The following is a 24,838-nucleotide window of genomic DNA, read 5'->3' as shown; positions in this document are numbered from 1 at the left end:
CTGAGCCACACAGTATGTTAGGATTGCATTTCCTATCATATAACTTGTTGCTAGTTCCATATTTCCTGATTTTTTTCATTTGCATAGCTTTCTGTGTTCCTGTCACTAATCCTGCATCAAATACTGCGATAGAGCTAAAAGTGCTACTTTTTTCAGTGCACTCAGTTGGATCATGTAATCTATCTCTTCCATTTTCTTTCTTTCCTCGAGGTGACATTTCCTATAAATTCTCTAATCCGGACTGGTTACTCTCTGGGCTCTTGTACTGTAATGCCTTGGGATTTTTCATTGTTAACCTTGTAATTGCTTTTGTCTCTCCCACGTGAATCCCCACTGTTCTCCATCTTTTTCCTTTATTCCCCTGGAACACATCTTTCAGTAGCTTCCTGACAAAAGCAGCATGGGGAGGAGTTTCTGTGAGACCTTACAAACCATGGTTTTCCAATCCTACTTGACTGATGGTTTTTTGGTTGTAGAATTATAGATTGAAAAGTTGAAAAAAATCATTTTATCTCAAATTTGAAAGCATTGCATTGTCTTTTCACCTTTGGTGTTACTTCTGAGAAGTCTGATGCCATTCTGATTTTTCTTGTTTGTAAATGTGACTGGAAGTTTGTATACCCTTTGTTCTCATGTTCTGAAATTTCATGACATTGTGCAATAGAATGTTTTTTTTCCCCATCATTTGGGACACTCAGTTGGGTTCTTTCTGTTTAGAACTGTGTATTCTTCAGCTTAAGAAAAATCTTCTGTGACATTTCTTTGATTATTTCTCTTTTTTTTTTTCTTTTTTATTTCTGGACTTGCTGTAAGATGGACATTGGACAGTTTAAAGATCTATTTGTTTTAGAGAGGGAGAGTGCACGAGTGGAAGGGGCAGAGGGAGAGAATCCAAAGCAGACTCTGTGCTGAGCATGGAGACTGAGGCAGGGCTCGATCTCACCACCCTGAGATCATGACCTGAAACTGAGAGTTGGGTGCTCAACCGACTGAACCACCTGAGTGTCCTAGACTTTGGACATTTTAAACAGAACCACTGTTTTAAAAAGTCATTTTTTACCTATTTACCATCTTCTTTGTCTTTGAGTTCACTTCTTAGTGTATTTCCTTGCTTTATCAGCTTTGTTTCTGCTATGAGAACTGTCCTTTCTTTTTTTTTAATTTTTTAATTTTTTTTTTAAAGAATTTATTTATTCATTTGACAGAGAGAGATCACAAGTAGGCAGAGAGGCAGGCAGAGAGAGAGAGAGAGAGAGAGAGAGAGAGGAGGAAGCAGGCTCCCTGCCTAGCAGAGAGCCTGATGCGGGACTCGATCCCAGGACCCTGAGATCATGACCTGAGCCGAAGGCAGAGGCCTAACCCACTGAGCCACCCAGGCGCCCAGAACTGTCCTTTCTAAGAGCAGTTTGTTATTCTCTGAGTCCACCAACCAGCCAATTTACTTGCCTGCCTGCCTGCCTTCCTTTAAAATTACATTCTGTTCTTGTTGCATGGGTGCAATATTTTATCTCTCTAAATTGTTTTGAGGTTTTCTTTGACCTCTATTTTATTTAACTGTGAGCTTTTATTTTTTTTTTAAGATTTTTATTTATTTGTTCGGCAGACAGAGATCACAAGTAGGCAGAGGTAGGCAGAGAGAGAGAGAGGAGGAAGCAGGCTCCCTGCTGTGCAGAGAGCCCAGAGAGAAAGAGAGAGAGCACGCATGAGCCAAGGGAAGGGCAGAAAAGCGGACTCCCTGCTGAGCAGGGAGCCCAATGAGGGCCTCAGTTCTGGGACTCTTGGATCATGACCTGAGCTAAAGGCAGACACTTAACCTACTGAGCCACCCAGGCGCCCCTCTTTGTAACTTTATGAGGAACTGCCAGACTTTTCTAAAACTGTGCACTATTTTTCATTTCTTATCAGCAGTGTATGAAGATTCTAATTTCTCAAAGTTCTCAGTACCATTTGTTATTGTATCCTTTTTTATTTTGGCCATTTTAGTTTGTGTGAGGTGATGTCTTATTGCGGTTTTTTAGTTTGTATTTCTCTAGTGACTAATGATATATATTTTTAAAAAAGATTTTATTTATTTATTTGACAGAGACAGATCACAAGTAGGCAGAGAGGCAGGCAGAGAGAGAGAGAGAGAGGGAAGCAGACTCCCTGCTGAGCAGAGAGCCCAATGCGGGGCTTGATCCCAGGACCTGAGATCATGACCTGAGCCAAAGGCAGAGGCTTAACCCACTGAGCCACCCAGGTGTCCCTCTAAACTTGATTTGCAAATATTTTGTCTTTCTTTGGGTTGTCTTCACTTTCTTGATGGTATCCTCTGAAACATAGAAGATTTTAATTTTGATGAAGTCAAATTTATCTTGATTTTATTGATTGTACTTTTCATATTATATCTAAGAAACCATTTCTTGACTTAAAGCCATGAAGATTTAAACCTGTGTTTTTTTTTCTGAGTTTTATAGTTTTGCGCTTATATTTTGGATTTTGGTGCATTTTGGATTCATTTTTGTATAAGGTATGAAGTAGGGGTCTAACTTTGTGCATTTGCTCATGGATACCCAGTTGTCCCAGCACCATTTGTTGAAAAGACTGTTACTCTTTTTCCATTGTATTGTCTTGGCATTCTTGTCTAAAATCAGTTGGATGTAGGTTTATGAGTTTGTATCTGGACTCTCAATTTTCTTTTCTTTTCTTTTTTTTTTTTAAGATTTTATTTATTTATTTGTCAGAGAGAGAGAGAGAGAGAGAGAGCACAGGCAGACAGAGTGGCAGAGGGAGAAGCAGGCTCCCTGCGGAGCAAGGAGCCCGATGTGGGACTCGATCCCAGGATGCTGGGACCATGACCTGAGCCGAAGGCAGCCGCTCAACCAACTGAGCCACCCAGGCGTCCCTGTTGTTTCCTTTTCCATTCATTTTTAGTTGGTTTATATTTTTGTGTTTCTTTTCTGTCATTTTGATGGGATTTGAGAAGGGAGCAGAGATAAATATATGTGTTTAATCTGTTACGTTTATTAAGAGCTCCTGGAAGGCTCTCTAAGGGAAAAGTTGGTATCAGGGAAGGTGCTGTAATACTTAGTCTCCTCGGAACCACTTCTGGCACAGAGCTTCTTCGCTGTGTTCTGTTCCTAAAGTTTAATATTGCCCCATTTAAAAAAAATCTGTATATTGTTTAGTGCAATTTTTCTACATAATTTTAGTTTAGCCTTAAACATTCTCATAGAGCTGGGCGCCTATAGAGCTGGCTCAGTGGGTTAAGCCTCTGCCTTCAGCTCAGGTCATGCTATCAGGCTTCTGGGATGGAGTCCTGCACTGGGCTCCCTGCTCCGTGGGGAGCCTGCTTCTCCCTCTGCCTCTGCCTCTCTCTTTCTGTCTTTCATGAATAAATAAATAAAATCTTTAAAAACAACATCTTTAAAATCTTTAAAAACAACAACAACAGCAAAAACATTCTGATTGAGGTGAAGTCCTACTCTTAGTGTAGTCAGCTAATTCAGTAATGCTATACCAGTGGTTCTCACCCCAGCTTTATATAAGGATCCCCTGGGGAATTTTTAAATAATGTAACTGTCTGTACCCTACTCCAGACCAGTCAAATGGGAATCCCTGAGGTTGGGGTTTGGCTGTCATTGTTGGCTGGTTTGTTTTTAGTGCTCTCCAGTTAATTCCAATGTGCAGAAAGAATTGAGAACTGCTGCTCCAAAGCATTTCATAGTTCATTAAGAATAATTTTACCTGGGGCACCTGGGTGGTTCACTGAGTTAAAGCTTCTGCCTTTGGCTCAGGTCATGATCTCAGGTTCCTGGGATCAGCCCCACATCGGGCTCTCTGCCCAGCAGGGAGCCTGCTTCCCCACCCGCCCCCCACCCTGCCACCTACCTCTCTGCCTACTTGTGATCTCTGTCAAATTAAAAAAAAAAAGAATAATTTTACCTAACAGGATACATTCCATTATATCCCTTATTGCCATTTTCTTCCTCCTTCACTGCCCTTGAGACACACTGGCCCCTGTTTGTTTTGTATAGTCCCAAGACTTCCTACTACCTCGAGAGCTCTTGCTCTTTTATCTGCCTGGAATGTTCTTTCAGTGTTATTCTCAGTTCTGTCCTTCACCTTCTTCTGATCTTTGGTTAAAAGCTACCTTCTTGGGGCGCATGGGTGGCTCAGTGGCTTAAAGCCTCTTCAGCTCAGGTCATGGTCTGAGGGTCCTGGAATCGAGCCCCGTGTTGGGGGGGGGGTCTCTGCTCGGTGGGGAGCCTGCTTCCCCCTCTCTCTGCCTACTTGTGATCTCTGTCTGTTGAATAAATAAATAAAATCTTTAAAAAAATAAAATCTTTTAAAAAAAAAAAAGCCACCTTCTGAATGAGACTTTCCTCATCCACAGCTTTTTGACTTTTGACTGCCATCTTCTATTCCTGTCCTCCCTCACTGCTTTGTTTTTCTCGGAATCACTTGTTACCTCTGCATTTCTTTCATTTGCTTTATAGCCGCCTTCCCTTTTGACACATGCCCTTTCCCTATGTTATCAGTCTTGTAGAGTTTAAAGAAGCCAGTGGATGGAGCCTCATTTATTCTTTTTTCCATGCCCTATTCTGTTTGTAGGTGCAAGTTTCTGACCTGTATCATTTCTTTCTCCTGGAAGGACTTCTTTTAAACGTTTCTTTCAGGGAATGTTTTTGTTTGAGGAAGAGTCTTTTGTTTACTCCTTCACTTGTAAAGAATAACTCCATTGGACACAAAATTCTAGGTTAGTGTGTTTTTTCTTTCAATACTTTAAATATTTCTCTCTGCTCTCTTCCTGCTTATATGGTTTCTGGTAAAACAAACAAACAAAAAAACCCTGTTGTAATTCTTATCATGATTCCTGTATAGGTTAGCTGTTTTCTTTCCCCCTTTGGCTTCTTTCAAGACTTTCCTTTTGTTTTTGGTTTTCTCTAGATTCAGTATGGTAATATTCTATGTCTAGTTGTTTGTTTGTTTGTTTTGTTCTTGTGTTCGGTGTTTCTCCTGCTTCTTGTTCTCTGAGCTTCCTGGATTTGGGGCTTGCTGTAGGTCATTAACTTTGGAAAATTCTTGGCCATTATTACTTCAGATACTTCTTTTGCTCTGTTCTCGCTTCTTCTGGTATTCCAATTATGCATATTTTGCACATTTTGAAACTATCCCACAGTACTTGGACTTCTAAAAACATTCTTTCTTGGGTGCCTGGACGGCTTTGTTGGTTGAGTGGCTGCCTTTGGCTCCGGTCACGATCTTAGGGTCCTGGGATGGAGCCCCGTATCAGGCTCCCTGCTCAGTGATGAGTCTGCTTCTCCCTCTGCCCCTTCTTCTTCACTCATTCTCTCTCTCTCAAGAACATAAATAAAATCCTAAAGAAAAATTCTTTCTTTTTGCATTTCCATTTGGGAAGTTTTTATTGACATAGCTCTAAGCTCTGTGATTCTATAGCTGTGCTGTCTACGGTGAACCCATGGAGACAATCTACGTTTCTTTTACACTGTTTTGGATTTCTAGCCTTTTCTTCTTTCTTTCTTAGGGTTTCTATGTCTCTGCTTACATTATCCATCTGTTCTTGGGTGTTGTCTCCTCTTTCCATTAGAGCCCTTAATATATCCATCCATAGTTACTTTAAATTCTCTGTCCAGTAGTTTTAAAATCTGTGTCTTCTCTAAGTCTGGTTCTAATGCTTGCTTTGTCTCTTCACACTTTTTCTTGCCTTTTGGCATTGCTTATAATTTTTTGAAAAGATTTATTTATTCTACAGAGAGAGTGAGAGAGCATGTGGGGGGGGAGGGGCAGAGGGAGAGAGAGATTTCAAAGCAGATTCCCTGCTGAGTGTGGTGCCCTACATGGGGCTCGATCCCACGACTCTGGGATCATAACCCAAACTGAAATCAAGAGTCAGACATTCAACCGACTGAGCCACCCAGGTGCCCTTTAGCATTATTTATAATTTTTAACTGAAAGCTGGACATCATGTATTGGGTAACAGGAGCTGAGGTGAATAGGCCTTTAGTTTGGGGTTTTATGTTAATCTGGCTAGGAGTTAATTTGGATTTAACAATTGCTCTACCTTGGTGCACCAGGGTGGCTCAGTTGGTTAAGCATACAGCTTTCGATTTCATCTCAGGTCTTGATCTCAGGTTCATGAGTTCAGGCACCCTTGGGTGTGGAGCCTACTTAAAACAAAACAAAATAATTGCTCTAACTGTAGGTACCAGAGGCTTCAAATTCATCTAGTATCCTTGTTTTGATCTCTCAGTTATCTTTGGTCTTCCTTAAGAACGACTTCGTGAATAGAATTTGCACCTTTCAGCTCTTTCAGCTGTATTGCAGTGTTATACTAGACCCATGATATGGTGGGAAAGTATGGGGGAGGGCCAGCATCTTGTAGTCTTATCATTAAATCTCAGTCTTTTAGGGGTGCCCGGGTGGCGCAGTTAAGCGTCTGATCTTAGTTTTAGCTCAGGTCATGATTGCGTGGTTGTGAGACTGAGCTCTGCATTGGGCTCCAAGCTCAGCATGGAGTCTGCTTAAGTTTCTCTCCCTCTCTCTCTGCGCCTCCCCTTCACATGCTCTCTCTCTAAAATAAATAATCTTTAAAAAAAAACCACCCTCAGTCTTTTAATGGGTCTATGTCCATGGGTTGTCTCCTTCACAAGTGTTTTTTAACTAGTTTTCTTCCTTAAGTGATATAGGAAGAGTAGAAGGACCTCAGGCAGGGGAACTTCCTCCCCCTAGTTAGGATAAAGCTCTGGTGAAATCATTTTCGCTAGAGAGTAGGCCCTTGTTGTGGAGAACATTTGGGATATTTTACAGTGGTTACTTTTTCCTTTTCCATGCAAGAGCCAGGAGGGAATCTTTCTTGGCTCTTCACCAGGACAACCTCTAAAGCAGGAATTTTGTTTTGTTTCATTTTACTCACCATGTATCACTAGCACCCAAAACAGTGCATGGTGTATAATAGATGCTCAGTAAATATTGTTCAACGAGTGAATGAATACCTTTCATCCAGGCCCATGAGGTTATTTTACATATGTGTGGGAAAATTTCTCAGACCTAAAATGGTAATAAACTGATGGCATTTCTCTGAGTGAATAGTTAGTCCTCAAATCTATTGATTACTTGTTGGGTTTTGTAGTGTTTTGTGAGTGTCTCTCTAATCTGAAGGCCTACCCAACATGGGATTGTTGCAGAGCTGCTCTCATGCAACCTTTAGTAAGGAATCTTTAGTAAGGAATGTATTTTATATCATGATCCAGTGTACTTGTTTGTTTGTTAAGATTTTATTTATTTGACAGAGAGAGACACAGTGAGAGAGGGAATATAAGCAGGGGGAGTGGGAGAGAGCTGAGCAGAGAGCCCGATGTGGGGCTCGATCCCAGGACCCTGGGATCACAACCAAAGCTGAAGGCAGAGGCTTAATGACTGAGCCACCCAGATGTCCTGATCCAGTGTACTTGTACATATAAATGTCCATTTATCTTAATCTTATATAACTTTCCTTTATGTATGATGTACTCTTATATTTTATATTCTGTTATATTTTACTTAAAAAAGGGTTTTTTTTCAAAGATTTTTATTTATTTATTTGACAGAGAGAGAGAGAGATCACAAGTAGGCAGAGAGGCAGGCAGAGAGAAGGGGAAGCAGGCTCCCCGCTGAGCAGAGAGCCTGATGTGGGGCTCGATCCCAGGACCCTGAGATCATGACCTGACCTGAAGGCAGAGGCTTAACCCACTGAGCCACCCAGGTGCCCCAAAAAAGGCTTTTTAGAAAAAGATTTTATTTATTTGTCAGAGAGAGAAGCATGCACACACGCTAGTGAGCACGAGCAGGGGGAGAGGTGGGAGGGAAACGCAGGCTCCGTACTGAGCAAAGAGCCCAATGTGGGACTCAATCCCAGGACCCTGGGATCGTAACCTGAGTTGAAGGCAGATGCTTAAGCAACTGAGCCACGCAGGCATCCCTAAAAAAATGCTTTTCAAGATTTACATAGAGGACAGGTTCAGAGGACAATATGCTTTTAGTGTTTTTACATTTGATCTTAACCAAAAAGCCAAGAAGCGATTGTTTTTAGTGTTTTTAAAGAAATTTGGGTAAATCCAACTAACCAGAGGTAGTTTTGGTTTTCCTCTTCCCCACCCAATAAATCCATTACACCCTTCAATAATGAAATTCTCTGTGTGTCTATAACCTTTGGTGATACTTAAAACATTGTTCCCCTTCCTCCTCCTTCCTACCCTGGGCTTATGCTAACTCATGTTTTTGGGAGTGATTTGGATGCAAACATTTCCCATTGCTATGAGCAAGGGAAAAAATTACTTGAGTCCAGGTGCAGGGTTGCTGAGACAGGTATAGCGTAAATCCTGGGCCTCAGGTTTCATGACCTTCCGGTAGTAGGTAGTTGGGGATTGGAGCCTCCGGCCCATTAGGGACCATGTCTCATATGGGACCCTGAGGCAGAGGCTGAGAGGCTAAATGTACTTTGGGATGGGATCTGACTTCTTTTCTCTAGTAATGGTTACTTTTTAAAAATACATGGTTGGAAAGGTCTTACAGTTCAAAATACCTACTTTGTAAAGTCAAGGTGGTATTTTCCTTAATAGATCTGGAAAGACAGACAGTCCCTGATGTAATAACACTGATTATTGTTAATAAACACTGGATTACAATCACGAAAGACATTGGAAAAAGAAAACGTGTTATCTAATTCTGCTTTCCCAGTTGGCTTTCTTCCTTCTGAGATTTCTTTACAATTTATCTGTTTGGTTTTGTTGTGGGGCCCTGACGGATATAGATCCAGAGTTTTGGTCTTCCTCCCATTTAACAGGCCATGTAGGAGATGCTGCCAGTTTCATTCTCTAGAGTTCTCTTGAGTTTAGGCCATAGGCTAAAAGGAGAAAAGCTCAGGGAGGACGTGCTAGTTTTTTTTTTTTTTTTAAGATTTTATTTATTTATTTGACAGAGAGAGAAGTCACAAGTAGGCAGAGCAGTAGGCAGAGAGGGAGGGGAAAGCAGGCTCCCCGCTGAGGAGAGAGCCCGATGCGGGGCTCGATCCCAGGACCCTGAGATCATGACCCGAGCCGAAGGCAGTGGCTTAACCCACTGAGCCACCCAGGCACCCCGAGGATGACATGCTGGTTTAAAACTACCCTCAGTTGAGTTGCCTTAGGAAAGAAAGAGTCCTAATAGATGTAAAGATTTTTAAAATATTCCTTTATTTTTTGAGTCTCTAAATAATGGATCTCCTGCTTGTAGTGCTTTAACTTCTGTTACTGAAAGCCCCGAGGCTTATTTATAATCATTAATTTTTCCTTCATTATTCAAGATATGATCTTCCCCCTCTTTAAAATTATCGTTAAATTATGAGAGAGATCAAACATGTAAGATGGTTCAGAGAATAAGATAATGAATAGTCATAAAAACCACCATCTGGATTTAATGAATATTAACATCTTGCCATATTTGCTTCAGAACTTTTTCTTTAAAAGACAAAATATTGCAGATACATTTGAAGTTCCCTTGGTCTCTGTCCTTCCACCAGTTCCCATGGTCCCTTCTGTGCTACCCCAGAAGTAACTTACATTCTCACCTCGGTGTGGTTACTTCCCAGCCACACTTTTATACTTTTATTCCACTCATGTCTCGCCACAGCAGTATATACAACTGATTCTGTGTAAGTTCAAGCGTGCACCAATGACATCATACTACACTTAAGTTTTCACTTGCTTTTTCCCCCCTTTTGCCATTATAATGTGGGATTTTTAAAAAAGATTTTATTTACTTATTTGACAAACAGAGATCACAAGTAGGCAGAGAAGCAGGCTCCCTGCTGAGCAGAGAGCCCAATGCGGGGCTCGATCCTGGGACCCTGAGATCATGACCCCAGCCACCCAGGTGCCCCATAATGTGGGATTCGTATGTGTAGATTGAATTCAGATATTCCAGCTATTCCATAGAATTCCATTTTTTAAGTAGATCACAGTTTCAGTTTTTTCATTCCCTCATTGATGGACATTTAGGTCATTCACAAATTTTTGCTATTACAAACATTGTTGTGGTGAACATCGCTGCAACCCAGCTTCTTCGGCATGTGTTGGGAGATTTTTCCCGGGGCCGAGACCCAGGAGGGGAATCCTGCCAGGCACAATATATGCAGGAGGTTGCCAGGTACCCTCTCATTTGTCCTCAGAACTGTGTAAGGCTTCTCACCACTACTTTTTCTCCGACATCTCATCTCTTGCTGGTCTGCTCAGTGGAAAGAGAGCATTGATCTTTTTATTGCTTTACCAAAACAAATTTAGTCTAGGAAATCAAAACATCTTTCTTTAAATTTCAGACAGCGATGCTCCAGTTCACTGGGTAAACATTTATGGAGCTCCTGTTAAGAGCGAGGCATCATTCTGGACGGCAGAGCAAGGCTCCAGGGCTAACAGATGGGGTACACATCTCAGCCTTCGTGGAACTTACATTCTAGGGGAGGGAGAGAGACAATAAATATGATAAATCCATACAGTATGAATCATGCCAGTGATAAATGCTCGGGAGGAAAAGTAAAATAGGGAAGGAGGGGTCCAAATGCATGTGGAAAGATAGGTAATAGAGTGGTCCAAGAACACCTCTTAAGAAAGTGACTTCTGAGATTATGCTGAGTGAAATAAGTCAAGCAGAGAGAGTCAATTATCATATGGTTTCACTTATTTGTGGAGCATAACAAATAGCATGGAGGACAAGGGGAGATGGAGAGGAGAAGGGAGTTGAGGGAAATTGGAAGGGGAGGTGAACCATGAGAGACTATGGACTCTGAAAAACGATCTGAGAATTTTGAAGGGGTGGGGGGTGGGAGGTTGGGGGCACCAGGTGGTGGGTATTGTAGAGGGCACGGATTGCATGGAGCACTGGGTGTGGTGCAAAAATAATGAATACTGTTATGCTGAAAAAATAAAAAATTAAAAACAAAGAAAAAAAAAAAGAAAGTGACTTCTGGGGACACCTGGGTGGCTCGGTTAAGCGGCTGCCTTCGGCTCAGGTCATGATCCCGGTGTCCTGGGATCGAGTCCCACATTGGGCTCCTTGCTCGGCGGGGAGCCTGCTTCTCCCTCTGCCTCTGCCTGCCTCTCTGTCTGCCTGTGCTCGTTCACTCTCTCTCCCTCTGTCTCTGACAAATAAATAAATAAAATCTTTAAAAAAAAAAAAAAAGAAGGTGACTTCTGAGTACCTGCCTGAGGTAGTCCGTATAGGTGAACAATTAGGGAAAGAACATCCTAGATGGAAAAGGTAGAAGTCCAATAGGGGAGCATATCTGGCATGTTCAAGGATGAGTGAGGAGGCTTGTATAGCTTCAGGAGAGGGAGGAAGTGGGGAAAGAAAAGAGAGGGGAGGTCAGAGAGGCATGTGGACTGTATCATGCAGAGCCTACATTTTAAGGACTTTGACTTGTACTTTGCAGTAGACTGGAAGCCCTGAATGGTTTTGAATAGCAGAGTGATGTAATCTGACATACGTCTTAAAAATAATCAGTCTGCTGAGCATAGAGATTAGATTGAAGGTAAAGAGGGTCTGAGCAAGAGAAAGATAATCTGGGTAAGAGATCACAGGGCTTTGGACCAAGATGGTGCCAAGAGGTGGAGAGAAATGTTTGAATTTGGGAATATTTTAAAGGTAAAACCAAGAGGATTTCCAAATATGTTTTAAAGATTTTTAAATTTTATTTTAGAGAGAGAGACAGCCCAGAGGGGAGGGACAGAGGGAGAGGGAAAGAATCTCAAGCAGACTCCGGACTCAGTACCGAGCCCACCGTGGGGCTTGATCGCACCACCCTGAGATCACGACCTGAGCCGAAATCAAGAGTCGGACGCTCGACCGACCGAGCCACCCCCGGGCCCCCAAACAACAGGATTTCTTGACAGTTTGAATGTGGGGTGTGAGAGGGAAGGTAGAAGCAGGGATGAGTCCTAGAATTTTGGCCTGAGCCACTGGTTGGAAAGAGTTGTCATTAACTGAGATGCAGAAGGCCGAGAAGCAGATTTGAGAGGGAATATCAGAAGATTCGTTTGGTCATTAGAGGTTCGAGGGTGAAGTTTGTACTAAACACACCATTTTGGGATTGTCAACAGTTGCCTGGTATTTAAAGCCATATGAGAAATTACCAGAAGACATGCAAGGCCTGAGCTGTGGGACATCCTGCTGGTTAGAGGTTGAGGAGTAGAGAAGGAGCCTGTAAAGAGGCTGAGAACGAGCAGCCCGAGAGGCAGGGGGAAACATCGGGCAGCTATGATGTCCTGGAAACCAAGGGAAGAAAGCATTCCTAGGAAGAGTGTGATCAATCTGTCATGTCAGGTGTGCCGGTAGGTTGTATGAGACGGGGACTGAGAATTCACTATTGGACTTAGCAACACAGAGGTCTGGTCTTAAGAACTTGATAGGGGTAGTTTCTGTATTGTCTTCTTAGATGCTCCCTAGAACTTTTCAGATGTTTCTATTGCCACCCCATATCTAAGATTGTAAGTAAAATGCCTGTCATAGACTAGTCCAGGAAAAACTAGTCACTAAAAATTTTTTTGGACTGCATATACCTTATAAATAAGGTAGTTGTTTTGTTTTGGCTAAAATCTTGAATTATAAAAGTATTTGACTTCAGCTATGGAAAATGTCAAAATCATTGTGACTTTATGGTAGCTACATTTTCATCCTCACATAAAGGGTTTCCATTCTTAGCAAAATGTGGTGACTTAACCATCTTTTAAGGCTGAGTAACCCTTCAGAATAGCAAGTTGGAGGAGAGATCAGAAGGAAATACAATGGAAGAAGGTATTAATGATGTTGAATAGAAGAGGACTTTCTTAGTGTCTTTACCGTAGCAGTTCTCCATGCGAGGGGGCAGAGGGGGGTCCCTTCAACTTCTGCTGGCCACTTGAGACTTAAAAGGTTTTGCAAGATCAAAACTATTTTCATAATAACTTTATTTGCCTTTTCCATCGTGATTGCATTTGCACTGATGGTGCAAAAGTGAAGGTGAGTACAACTGTTGCTGCTGTTGTTGGAATCTGGGCTATGCTGCGAGTCTGAGCTGTTGTCCTTGTCTTCCTCACTGCAGTGGACTTAGTAAAAAGAGAGCAGGCCAGTTTGACTTCAGAATGTGCTTGACAAAGCAGCAAAAATTATTAATTTTATTAAGTCTCAACCCCTATGCATGTCTTTTTTTAATATTCTGTGTGATGAAATGGGAAATACGCCTACAGCACTTCTGCATGCCTAAGATGATGGTTGTCTTAGGAGGAAGCACTTGTGTGAGTGTTTGAATTGAGAGCGAAGTTGCTTTTTTCATGAAATGCTATTTTTACTTAAAAAAACTGAACAAACTGAAGTTACTAGATTGGGTATTTGGCAGACATTTTGTTGAAGATGAATGAAGTGAGCCTGTCACTTGAAGGAAAACAATGGACAGTATTTGTTGCCAATGATAAAATAAGAGTTTTTAAGTGAAGATTAGAATTTTGGAATACTTAAATCTGCCACTAAGAGCTTGACACTTTCCCAATACTTAAAGATCTGTTTGATGAGATCAGTGGTGACATTACAAATGTGCTTTTTCTGATAGTGTGTAATGAAATGTGTCAACATTTGGAATATCTACATAGTTCAGTGAACCAATATTTATGATAAAGGGTGATGTTACAAAATTGTGTATAAGTAAAAGATCCATTCAAAATGCAAGAGAGACTTAGGCTTTGAGCCAAGGTAGAGTGACAAAGATGCCTGATGGCTAATGATGTCCAGAATGTGCTTATTGGCCATTCGTGTATCTTTTTATTATTTACTTATTTATCTGTTTTTATTTTAGACAGTGTACCTGGGAGGGTGGAGGGGCAGAGAGAGAAGGGAGAGAGAATCCCAAGCAGAGAATCCTAAGCTCCACACTGGGTGTAGAGCCTGATTCCGGTCTTGATCTCACAATCCTGAGATCATGACCTGAGCCTAAGTCAAGAGTTGGTCACTTAATCTGCTGAGCTACCCAGGCACCCCTTTTGTGTATTCTTTCTTGATTTTAAAAACTGGACTTTTATTTATTTATTTATTTTAAAAAATATTTTATTTATTTATTTATTTGACAGACAGAGATTTCAAGTAGGCAGACAGCGAGGCAGAGAGAGAGGAAGGGAGGCAGGCTTCCTGCTGAGCGGAGAGCCCGATGTGGGGCTCGATCCCAGGACCCTGGGATCATGACCTGAGCTGGAGTCAGAGGCTTTAACCCACTGAGCCACCCAGGTGCCCCCCAAAATTGGACTTTTAAAAAATTGTTGAACTGTGATTTTTCTTTTTGAAAGTGTAATATTAGGCTCTCTCCTGTAAATGTTGATGTCGTAATAGTCCTTTGCCCTTCCTAGGCTAGCAGAGACCTAGGTAGGCTCAGGACAAGACAGACAAACTCCACCCCGACAAAAGTAGCATGAAGTTGCTTGGACCTTTATATTTTTTTTTGGTTCATCTCTTTCTTTCTTTCTTTTTTTTTTTTTTAATATTCTTTTTTTTTTTTAAAGATTTTATTTATTATTTTGACAGACAGAGATCACAAGTAGGCAGAGAGGCAGGCAGAGAGAGAGAGGGGGCAAGCAGGCTCCCCGCGGAGCAGAGAGCCCGACATGGGGTTCAATCCCAGGACCCTGAGATCATGACCCGAGTCGAAGGCAGAGGCTTAACCCACTGAGCCACCCAGGCGCCCTGGTTCATCTCTTTCAACTGAAATATTTTTTTTTTTAAAGATTTTATTTATTTATTTGACAGAGAGATCACAAGCAGGCAGAGAGGCAGGCAGAGAGAGAGGAGGAAGCAGGCTCCCCGCTGAGCAGAGAGCCCGATGCGGGGCTCGATCCCAGGACTCTGAGATCATGACCTGAGCCGAAGGCAGCGGCTTAACCCACTGAGCCACCCAGGCGCCCCTTTCAACTGAAATATTAAAAAGGGGTACAGTTCCTCAGTCTCTTACCGGATATCCTCTAAACCTCCTGCTGTTTGTCTTGCAGTTTTCTGGTGATGACATGGCATCTGCCAGCTCCAGCCGGGCAGGAGTGGCCCTGCCTTTTGAGAAGTCTCAGCTTACTTTGAAAGGTGAGTGGCACCCTGTGAAATGTTTTCCGTTTGAGGTCCAGCGCAGTCTATGGGAAAGAGGTAGAATTATACCACACCTTGGTCTGAGAGCCAGATACTGTGAAACAGCTTATGAGTCTACTCTTCATTCTCACAGGGTTACCATATAGCTGGATTTCTTTTTTCTTTTTAATATTTTATTTTTTATTTTATTTTTTTTTTTAAAGATTTTATTTGTTATTTATTTGACAGAGAGAGATCACAAGTAGACAGAGAGGCAGGCAGAGAGAGAGAGAGAGAGAGAGAGAGAGAGAGAGAGGGAAGCAGGCTCCCTGTCGAGCAGAGAGCCCGATGCGGGACTCAATCCCAGGACCCTGAGATCATGACCTGAGCCGAAGGCAGCGGCTTAACCCACTGAGCCACCCAGGCGCCCCTTAATATTTTATTTTTAAGTAATCTCTGGAACCAGCGTGGGGCTCAGACTCACAATCTGAGATCAAGAGTCGCATGCTCCACTGACCGAGCCAGCCAGGTGCCCATATAGCTGAAATTCTCTTCCTTTCTTCCTTTTTTTTTTTTTTTTTTTAAAGATTTTATTTATTTATTTGACAGAGAGATCACAAGCAGGCAGAGAGGCAGGCAGAGAGAGGAGGAAGCAGGCTCCCTGCTGAGCAGAGAGCCCGATGCGGGGCTCGATCCCAGGACTCTGAGATCATGACCTGAGCTGAAAGCATAGGGTTTAACCCACTGAGCCACCCAGGCGCCCCCCTTTTTTTTTTAAGATTTTATTTATTTATTTGAGAGAGAGGGAGAGAGCACAAACAGGAGGAGTGGCAGAGGGAGATGGAGAAGCAGACTCCCCACTGAGCAGGGACTTGACATGGGGCTCCCTCCCAGGACCCTGAGATCATGACCTGAACTAAAGGCAGATGTTTTACCACTTGAGCCACTCAGGCACCCCTGTCGCTGGAATTCTTAAAAAAGAAGGATAAAAGGAACTTTTGGCAAAAATTAATGGTGATTCCTTCACGCCCTAGGGCCCTTTTCTGCCTGTACTCATTCCCTAGGTAATCTCATCCAACCTCATGGTTTTATTTATTTATTTTTAAAGATTTATTTATTTATTTGAGAAAGAGAGAGTGCTTGCACAAGCACACGGTGGGGAGAGGCAGAGGGAGAGAGAAACTTTAGCAGACTCCATGCTGAGCGTGGAGCCTGATGCGTGGGGCTCGATCTCAGGATCTTGAGATCAGGACCTGAGTTGAAACCAAGAATCAGTCACTTAACCAGCTTCACCACCCAGGCGTCCCCCAACCTCATGGCTTTAGATGCCACCAATAATAAGAACACTGCCAAAATTAAGTCTCTAGCCTGGGCCTCTCCTTTGATTTATTTCCAGATTTTTATCTCTAGTAGCCCACTTGTCATTCCACTTGAATGTTTAGTAACCATATAAGCTCCTGGTTTTCCTTATCATATTCTATATTCAGCCGATCAGGGAATCTGATTATGTCTGTCTTCAGAACTATCCATCATTCAGCCTCTTCGCACCACCTGCAGCATTCACGACCTGCCATCTCCACCCTAGATTAAGGCAGTAGCCTCCTAACCTGCCTCCCTGCCTCTGTCCTTTGTCTTACTTCATCCCCTCAGTCACACAGCAGGCACATCAAGGCTTTAAACGTGTCAAGGGTGCTCCATCTCACCCAGTAAAAGCTGAAGGTCCCATGGGATATGACCCCACCCACCACTCCCATTTCTCATCTCCTGTTACTCTTCACATAGACCCTGCTGCGGCCACATGGGCCTCTTTGTTCTTCATTGCGTGTGCCGGGCATACTCCCACCTCCGAGCCTTTGCATTTGCTGTTCCTTTTGAGTGAAATCCTTTGGGGCCAGATATATACCTGGTTTGCTTCCTTGCTTTCTTTAGGTCTTTACTCAAAAGTCAACCTCTTTTTTTTTTTAAGATTTTATTTATCTCTTTGACAGAGATCACAAGTAGGCAGAGAGGCAGGTGGGGGCGGGGGGGGGGCGGGAAGCAGGCTCCCTGCTGAGCAGAGAGCCCGATGTGGGGCTCGATCCCAGGACCCTGAGATCATGACCTGAGCCGAAGACAGAGGCTTTAACCCACTGAGCCACCCAGGTGCCCCAAAAGTCAACCTCTTTAACAAGCCTTCCTGATTCCCCCATCTGCAGCCTCCCTGCCCTCCTCATGTCTATCCCCTTCACTACTTTATATTTTTTTCTTAGCCTTGTTACCATTTAACGTAGTACATATATATTTTTAAAGATTTTGTTTGTTTATTTTAGAGAGAGAGCAAGTGCGGGTGCACAATTGAGGGGAAGAGCACGTGGGAGGGAGAGGGACAAGCAGACTGCACTGAGTGCAGAGCCCAACTTGGGGCTCAACCCCACCACCCTGAGAGTGTGACTGACAAGAGTTGGACATTCACCTGACTGAGTCATTCAGGTGCCCCAATACAATTTACAGATTTTTATGTATTTCCTTTACTGACTTTTTCCTTCAGTAGAGTGTAAACACAAAAATAGGGCTTTTGGTCTGTTTTGATTACTTTTGGTACCCCAGTGACAGAGAACAGTGCCAGACACTTAGTGGGCTGTCAGTGAATATTGCTTGAGTGACAGAAGGTTGCTTTGGTAGCCTTAGCTCTGTGGAAGAGTCACGGGACTGAGAGATGCCTGGTGACCCGGGACAGTGCTTAGTATCACAGCTCTGGCCTCTCAGAGACATGGTCATTTGGAGGCAAAATTGTCGCATCATTTTTAAAAATTATTATTTCTGAAATGCAAGTATTATTCATCTCTTTAATTCATTCAGGTGCTTTAAAATTGTTTCCTTTCCTCCAGCTCCTCAGTGCCCCTGCTAGGAAATTAATATTACTAGCTTCTTGTGTGTCCCTTCTAAGATACCTGAAAGGGGATATGGTTTTGTAATCTTGAGAGCCAGGTTGCCTTCCTTGGAAGGAATACTCTTCTGGCAGTGCATGAGAGTACCCATTTCTCCACATCTTTACCGACACAATGTGTTCTCAGACTTTTTTTTTTTTTTTTAATCTTTGCCAGTCTGATTGGTAAAAAAAAAAAACAAAACTTTTTTCTTTCTCTCTGTCTTCTTTTTTTAAAAGATTTATTTATTTGAGGGAGAGAAAGAGTACGCATGAGCAGAGTGGTAGGGGCAGGGGAGAAGCAGGCTCCCCACTGAGCAGGGAGCCTGATGTGGGGCTCCATCCCAGGACTCCAGGATCATGAACTGAGCCAAAGGCAGATCCTTAATCCACTGAGCCATCCAGGTGCCCCCAAATAACTGTTTTCTCAGTGGACTTTTATTTCACATTTCTTTCATTATAAATGATGTGTAACATCTTATCCTATGTTTAAGGGAAATTTGGATTTCCTAGTCTGTAGATTCTCTGCCTATTTCTTATTTACTTATTGATTTAAAAAATAGTCTTGATACATTTTAACCATTTTTGTTGATGTCTCATCGTTACTCTAGCCCTCTTGAGGAGGGAGAAGCGTTAGAGAGAACTTGATAGGGTTTTGAATTTGGGAGTTTAGCTTGTACTACCTGGTCTAAAAATTATCAAGTCTAGGTTAAAACAGAAGGCTGTCCATAGACCCTGGTGACACAATGAGATCCCTGTTTTGGGGCCATATTATTCAGGAATGCATTTGACTTGTAAAGATGTCTGTTTGCCTTTCCTCAGTGTGAATTTTTACTAGTGTGGAATGAGCTAATTGGATAATACAAGCGCATCTGACTACAGATGCATTTAATGGATAGGGATTCTGTAATACCACTGCAGAAAATGATGGGGGGAAGAGAAAAAGAGAAATAACAAAGTAGATGGTGTAGCTGGTTCCTCCTTCCATGTGTTTCATTAAGAGAGCGTATAGTGTAATTTGGGAGAGGTGACTTTGTGTTCCTTCTTTCTGCCTCATTTCCCTATGTCTCTCTATAATGCAGTCCTACAGTTTTATTTATTTATTTGTTTATTAAAAAAGATTTTATTTATTTATTTGACAGACAGAGATCACAACAAGGCAGAGAGGCAGGCAGAGAGGGAGGGGGAAGCAGGCTCCCTGCTGAGCAGAGAGCCTGATGTGGGGCTTGATCCCAGTACCCTGGGATCATGACCTGAGCCAAAGGCAGAGGCTTAACCCACTGAGCCACCCAGGTGCCCCCAGTCCTACAGTTTTAAAATACACTTTTATTTATTTTTTAGCGAGGTTTTTTTTTTTTTTAAAGATGCTATTTATTTATTTATTTATTTATTTATTTGACACAGAGAGAGAGATCACAAGTAGGCAGAGAAGCAGGCAGAGAGAAAGGGGGAAGCAGGCTCCCTGCTGAGCAGAGAGCCTGATGTGGGGCTCGATCTTAGCACCCTGAAATCATGACCTGAGCTGAAGGCAGAGGCTTAACCCACTGAGCCACCCAGGTGCCCCTAAAATACACTTTTAAAATACAGCAAGATCCTTAAACATAAGCAAGCTGTTTTATCTGATAATTAACTGAAGAAGCACCGAGAAACTGAACACTGAAAACTAGCACAACAAAGCAAACCTGGCTTTTTGCTTTATATTGAAAGACATTATATCGGACTCTATTCTGTACCTTCCTAAGAGCTTTTCAAGGTTACAACTTTGGCCATGTGTGGTTTTTTTTTTTTTTTTTGCCTTATTTGTTAACTTTAAAAGCTAAATTCTATGTGAAGATGTGAAATTGGCATTTATATTTCATCAAACAGTAAATAAACTTTCCAGATAAATCTGCTCAGATGTTGAGGCTTTTAATTTGGCTTGTGTTTTAAGAACATGAAACCTTCAAAATATCATCCCACTGATTAATTATAAGTTAAGAAGGGGAAATGTATCTTTACAGTGGAGTGACTTGACAGACCGCACATTAACCAGAGGATCAAATTTAGTATCCACGGTAGGAGGACAGCCCAGTGTGTACAGTAAGACACATGCAATGTAACCTATGTAGTATTCTTTTTCTTTTTTTTTTTTTTAAAGATTTTATTTATTTATTTGACAGAGAGAAATCACAAGTAGGCAGAGAGGCAGGCAGAGAGAGAGGAGGAAGCAGGCTCCCTGCTGAGCAGAAAGCCCGATGTGGGGCTCGAACCCAGGACCTGGGATCATGACCTGAGCCGAAGGCAGCGGCTTAACCCACTGAGCCACCCAGGCGCCCCCCTATGTAGTATTCTTGACAAAAATGTTCACTGTGAATCTCATCATGAGGGTAACAATCAGAAAAACAGCATTTGGTCGCATTATATGAGACAGCTGGTGGAAGTCTTTAAAAATCATTGTCAGGGAAAAAGAAGGGAGAGCATTCTAGGTTTTAGAAGATTAAGGAACCAGCAACCAAATCCAATTTGCTCATGCTGATAGGTTCTTGGATTGGCAGAAACAGCTCTAACAAATATGTTTGGAGAAATTGGGGAAATTTGGATATGTAATGAATATCAAATGATAGAGGGAGTAACTACATTTTTTTCAGGTATAATAATGGTGGTGTGGTTAGGTGGAAAAATGTCTTCCCTTTCTTTTTTTTTAAAAAGATTTTATTTATTTATTTGACAGACAGAGATCACAAGTAGGCAGAGAGTCAGACAGAGAGGGGAGGAAGCAGGCTCCATGCTGAGCAGAGAGCTCGATGCAGGGCTTGATCCCAGGACCCTGGGATCATGACCTGAGCCGAAGCAGAGGCTTTAACCCACTGAGCCACCAGGTGCCCCTCTTTTCTTTTTTTTTAAGTAGGCTCCATGCCTAGCTTGGAGCCCAACTCCGGACTTGAGCTCACAACCCTGAGATCAAAACCTGAGCTGAGATCAGGAGTTGGAGTTAATCGACTGAATCACCCAGGTGCCTGCATTTCTTCCGTCCCCCTATTTTTTTTTTTTAAGATTTTATTTATTTATTTGACAGAGATCACAAGTAGGCAGAGAGATAGGCAGAGAGAGAGAGAGGGAAGCAGACTACCTGCTGAGCGGAGAGCCCGATGCGGGGCTCAATCCCAGGACCCTGAGATCATGACCTGAGCCAAAGGCAGAGGCTTTAACCCACTGAGCCACCCAGGCGCCCCCCGCCCCCCTTTTTAAAGGAAGTTCTATGCCCAGTATGGGGCTCAAACTCACAACCCTGAGAGTGAGTTGAATGCTGTACAAACTGAACCAGCCAGATGCCCCTCCTTATTTTTTTTTAATTGAAGTATAATGAACATACTGTGTTACATTAGTTTCAAGTGTACAATGTTTAGAATGTCCCTATTCTTTTTTTTTTTTTTTTAAGATTTTATTTATTTATTTGAGAGAGAGACAGTGAGAGAGAGCATGAGAGGAGAGAAGGTCAGAGGGAGAAGCAGACTCCCCTTGGAGCTGGGAGCCCGATGTGGGACTCAATCCCAGGGCTCTGGGACCATGACCTGAGCTGAAGGCAGCCACCCAATCAACTGAGCCACCCATGCACCCTAGAACGTCCGTATTCTTACAAGTTGTATACTGGAAGTATTTAGGTTTGATCAGTCATGATATCTACAATTTTCAAATGGATTACCAAAAAAAAGTTTGTGGGTATATGCAGAGTCATGCCCATACACAAATACAGATCTCCTGTATCTGTATCCTGTGCTATCTAGAAAGATAGCCACTCTAGCCACATAGAACTACTTATGTTAAGATTAAAATTAAACTTTAAATTTAAATCCTCAGTCATACCAGCTATATTCCAAGAGCTCAGTAGCCACGTGTATCTCATGTCCATGCATTGGCCTGTGTTGGCATAGAACTTTTCCTTATCACTGAAGTTCTCTCTCTCTCTCTCTTTTTTTTTAAAGATTTTATTTATTTATTTAACAGAGAGAGATACAGTGAGAGAGGGAAGACAAGCAGAGGGAGTGGGAAAGGGAGAAGCAGGGTCCCCTCTTGAGCTGGGAGCCTGAGGTGGGACCCGATCCCAGGATCCTGGGATCATGACCTGAGTCGAATGCAGACGCCCAGCTGAGCCACCCAGGTGCTCCTGAAGTTCTCTTGAATAGCAATGATGAAGACACACACGTAGAAAAACAAAAACAAAAAAACACAAATGTGGTGGGGTGCCTAGCTGGCTCAGTTGGTAGAGCACATGACTCTTGATCTTGGGATTGTGAGTTCAAGCCCACTGATGTGGGGCTTGATTCCAGAACCCTGGGATCATGACCTGAGCTGAAGGCAGGCACTTAACCTACTGAGCTACGTGGGTATCCCGGAAAAAAGGTTTTTAAAAAAGCAAATGTGGCAAAGTGATAGTTGCTGCAGAATATACAGTTATGTATTGTCCTTTTTTTTTTCCTTTTAAGATTTTATTTATTTATTTGACAGACAGAGATCACAAGTAGGCTGAGAGGCAGGTAGAGAGAGGGGGGAAGCAGGCTCCCTGCTGAGCAGAGGACCCTGGGACCATGACCTCAGCCGAAGGCAGAGGCTCTAACCCACTGAGCCACCCAGGCGCCCCTTATTGTCCTATTCTTTAACCCTTTCTGTAGATTGGAAACTTCAGAATAAAACTACCAACTGCAATATGTAATCCTAGATTGGATCTTGGGCCCCCCCCCACACACACAAAGTGTCTTTTCTCTTTTGCTATAATGGACGTTGATAGGACATTTAACAAAATTTAAATGAGGTCTGTACATTAGATCATAGTTTTAAAGATTATTTAATTTCTCCATGTTGATAATTATATTATGGTATTATCAGAAACTGTCTTTGTTCTTAGAAATATACGCTGAAGTATTTAGAAGAAAGGGGGCACAGCATCTCAAACTCACTCTCAAAATTTCAGGAACGGATGTGTATGTGTATGGGAGAGACTCAGGAGAGAGAAAGAATAACAAAGCAAATATAGTAACAAGTTAGTATTTGGTGACCCTTAGGTGAAGCGTTTATAGGAATTCTTCGTATTTTTGTTGCAACTCTTCTAAATCTGAAATTATGTCAAGATAAAAAAGAAAGTAAAGATACCACAAAACAAAACAAAAAATAAATCTCCAAAGGGGGGATAAAGAACCTAGGGGTAAAAGCTAGAGGGACAAAAAAGGAAACATTATAACAGAGTTCTGAGAATTGGCCTTGGTTCTCTCTGATTTTGGATATGTTATCTCACCTCCCTGCACCTTACTTAATTGGCCCAGCTATTAAATGAAGGGTTCAAACTTGTTGATTTCTTCTTCTTTTTTCTTAATTTAAATTCAGTTAATTAACATATAGTATATTATTAGTTTCAGAAGTAGAGTTCAGTGATTCATCAGTCTTATATAACACCTAATACTAATCATTATATCAGGTGCTCTCCTTATGAACTTGTTGATTTCAAAGAAACCGTCTAGCTCAAAATGATAGGACTATAATTATAACTAGTCCTCTGCCCTTGTCCCTTTTATTAAGGCTCTGTGTGCAGAGCTACTCTCCCACCACAAGGTGGCGTCAGTTAACTTTAGTCTATGTGAAAAGTATTTCAGTTTTCTACTCTGGCCCACATTTTCCCCCGCCCCCACCTGTTTCTCCTCCTACCATACCCTCTTGCTCCTGAATCTTAGCCACAGCTTTTGCTGCTGTTGTTCTTTGACTTGCTTTCTACTGTTCTATTGGTCCTGGAAAACACAGGTATTGCTAAAAGAATCCAGAGGTTGTTTTGTCCTTTTTCAAGTTGTGGACCCTTATAGGACTCTCAAAAGGGTGTGGGAGAGAGAGGTTTGCTAAACCTTATCAGAGGGGAGCTCAGTCTTGCCTCATGGGTGAGAAATGTCAGTCACATGCTCTGATTTGGGTCATGGGATCGAGGACATCTTAGGTGTGGTCTGTCTCGGTGACCTGGAGTTTCCACCATGGGTAATATATGCTCTAAGAGATCCTTGCATACTTGTTCAGTTGGCTTGCTCGTACCAAATAAACATCAGAAATGCTGCCACATGAAGGTTACAGATATAACAGGAAAGGCAGATGGCTAACAAGCTCATGGAAAACATATTCACCCTCACTAGTAATTGAAGAACGGTAATATAACCAATAAGCAAAATCTGGTAATGACATACATCGTGGTGGGGTGTCAGGTTGCCTGGGTGCACATCCTAGTTTGAAGCCCCCAGGCTCTGTCACCTGGGGCAATGACTTAACTTCCCCAAGCCTGCTTCCACTTGGGTGAAATGGGGGTGATGATGTAATCGCAGTCTCATGGGTTTGTTTCAAGGATTCATTTAGATGATGTGTGCATAGCCTAGTGTCTGTAATAAGTGCTCATTAAATCTTCCATAACTTAGATGATTTTTTTTTTTTTTACCTCTGATTTGCAAATAGTGAAAAAAACCTAGCAGTACAATGGTGGTGACGTGGATATATTGCTATCTACATGGGTTAATCCTTTTTGCAAAGGAATGAAGCAGTTTGAAGAAAAAATACTCATATCATTTGAGGAATACTGAGAAGGGCATGCATATATATACATTCATGATGATTTTCCCAGAGTGAGAAATTGTAAGCACTGAAAGAACAGTTAACTAAATTATGGTACGTCTATACAATTGGCTCATATTGTAGCCATTTAGAATTGATTTTGGAGGGAGAATAATTCTTGAAGAAGTGGGAGCATAAAAGATGAGAGTGTTAAGTGTGGATTTGCCAATATCTCAATGATAATTATCCCAGTATTTTCAGGTTAGGAGTGCTTTTTTCCTTATGCTTCATAGT

General features: G+C 42.2%; 1 protein-coding gene across 1 annotated transcript in view; it reads left to right on the top strand.

The window, feature by feature from the left end:
• WWP2 (WW domain containing E3 ubiquitin protein ligase 2) overlaps positions 1–24,838 on the top strand; it is a 162,799-nt gene that overhangs the window by 6,827 nt on the left and 131,134 nt on the right. Inside the window, exon 2 of the mRNA XM_047711107.1 lies at positions 15,018–15,102. Coding sequence (XP_047567063.1) covers positions 15,033–15,102 — 70 coding nt within the window. The 5' untranslated portion in view covers positions 15,018–15,032. The remainder of the gene's footprint in view (positions 1–15,017; positions 15,103–24,838) is intronic.

The sequence above is a fragment of the Lutra lutra genome, chromosome 17, assembly GCF_902655055.1.
Source record: "Lutra lutra chromosome 17, mLutLut1.2, whole genome shotgun sequence".
Lineage (NCBI taxonomy): Eukaryota > Metazoa > Chordata > Mammalia > Carnivora > Mustelidae > Lutra > Lutra lutra.
This window is presented reverse-complemented; position numbering and strand designations above follow the sequence as displayed.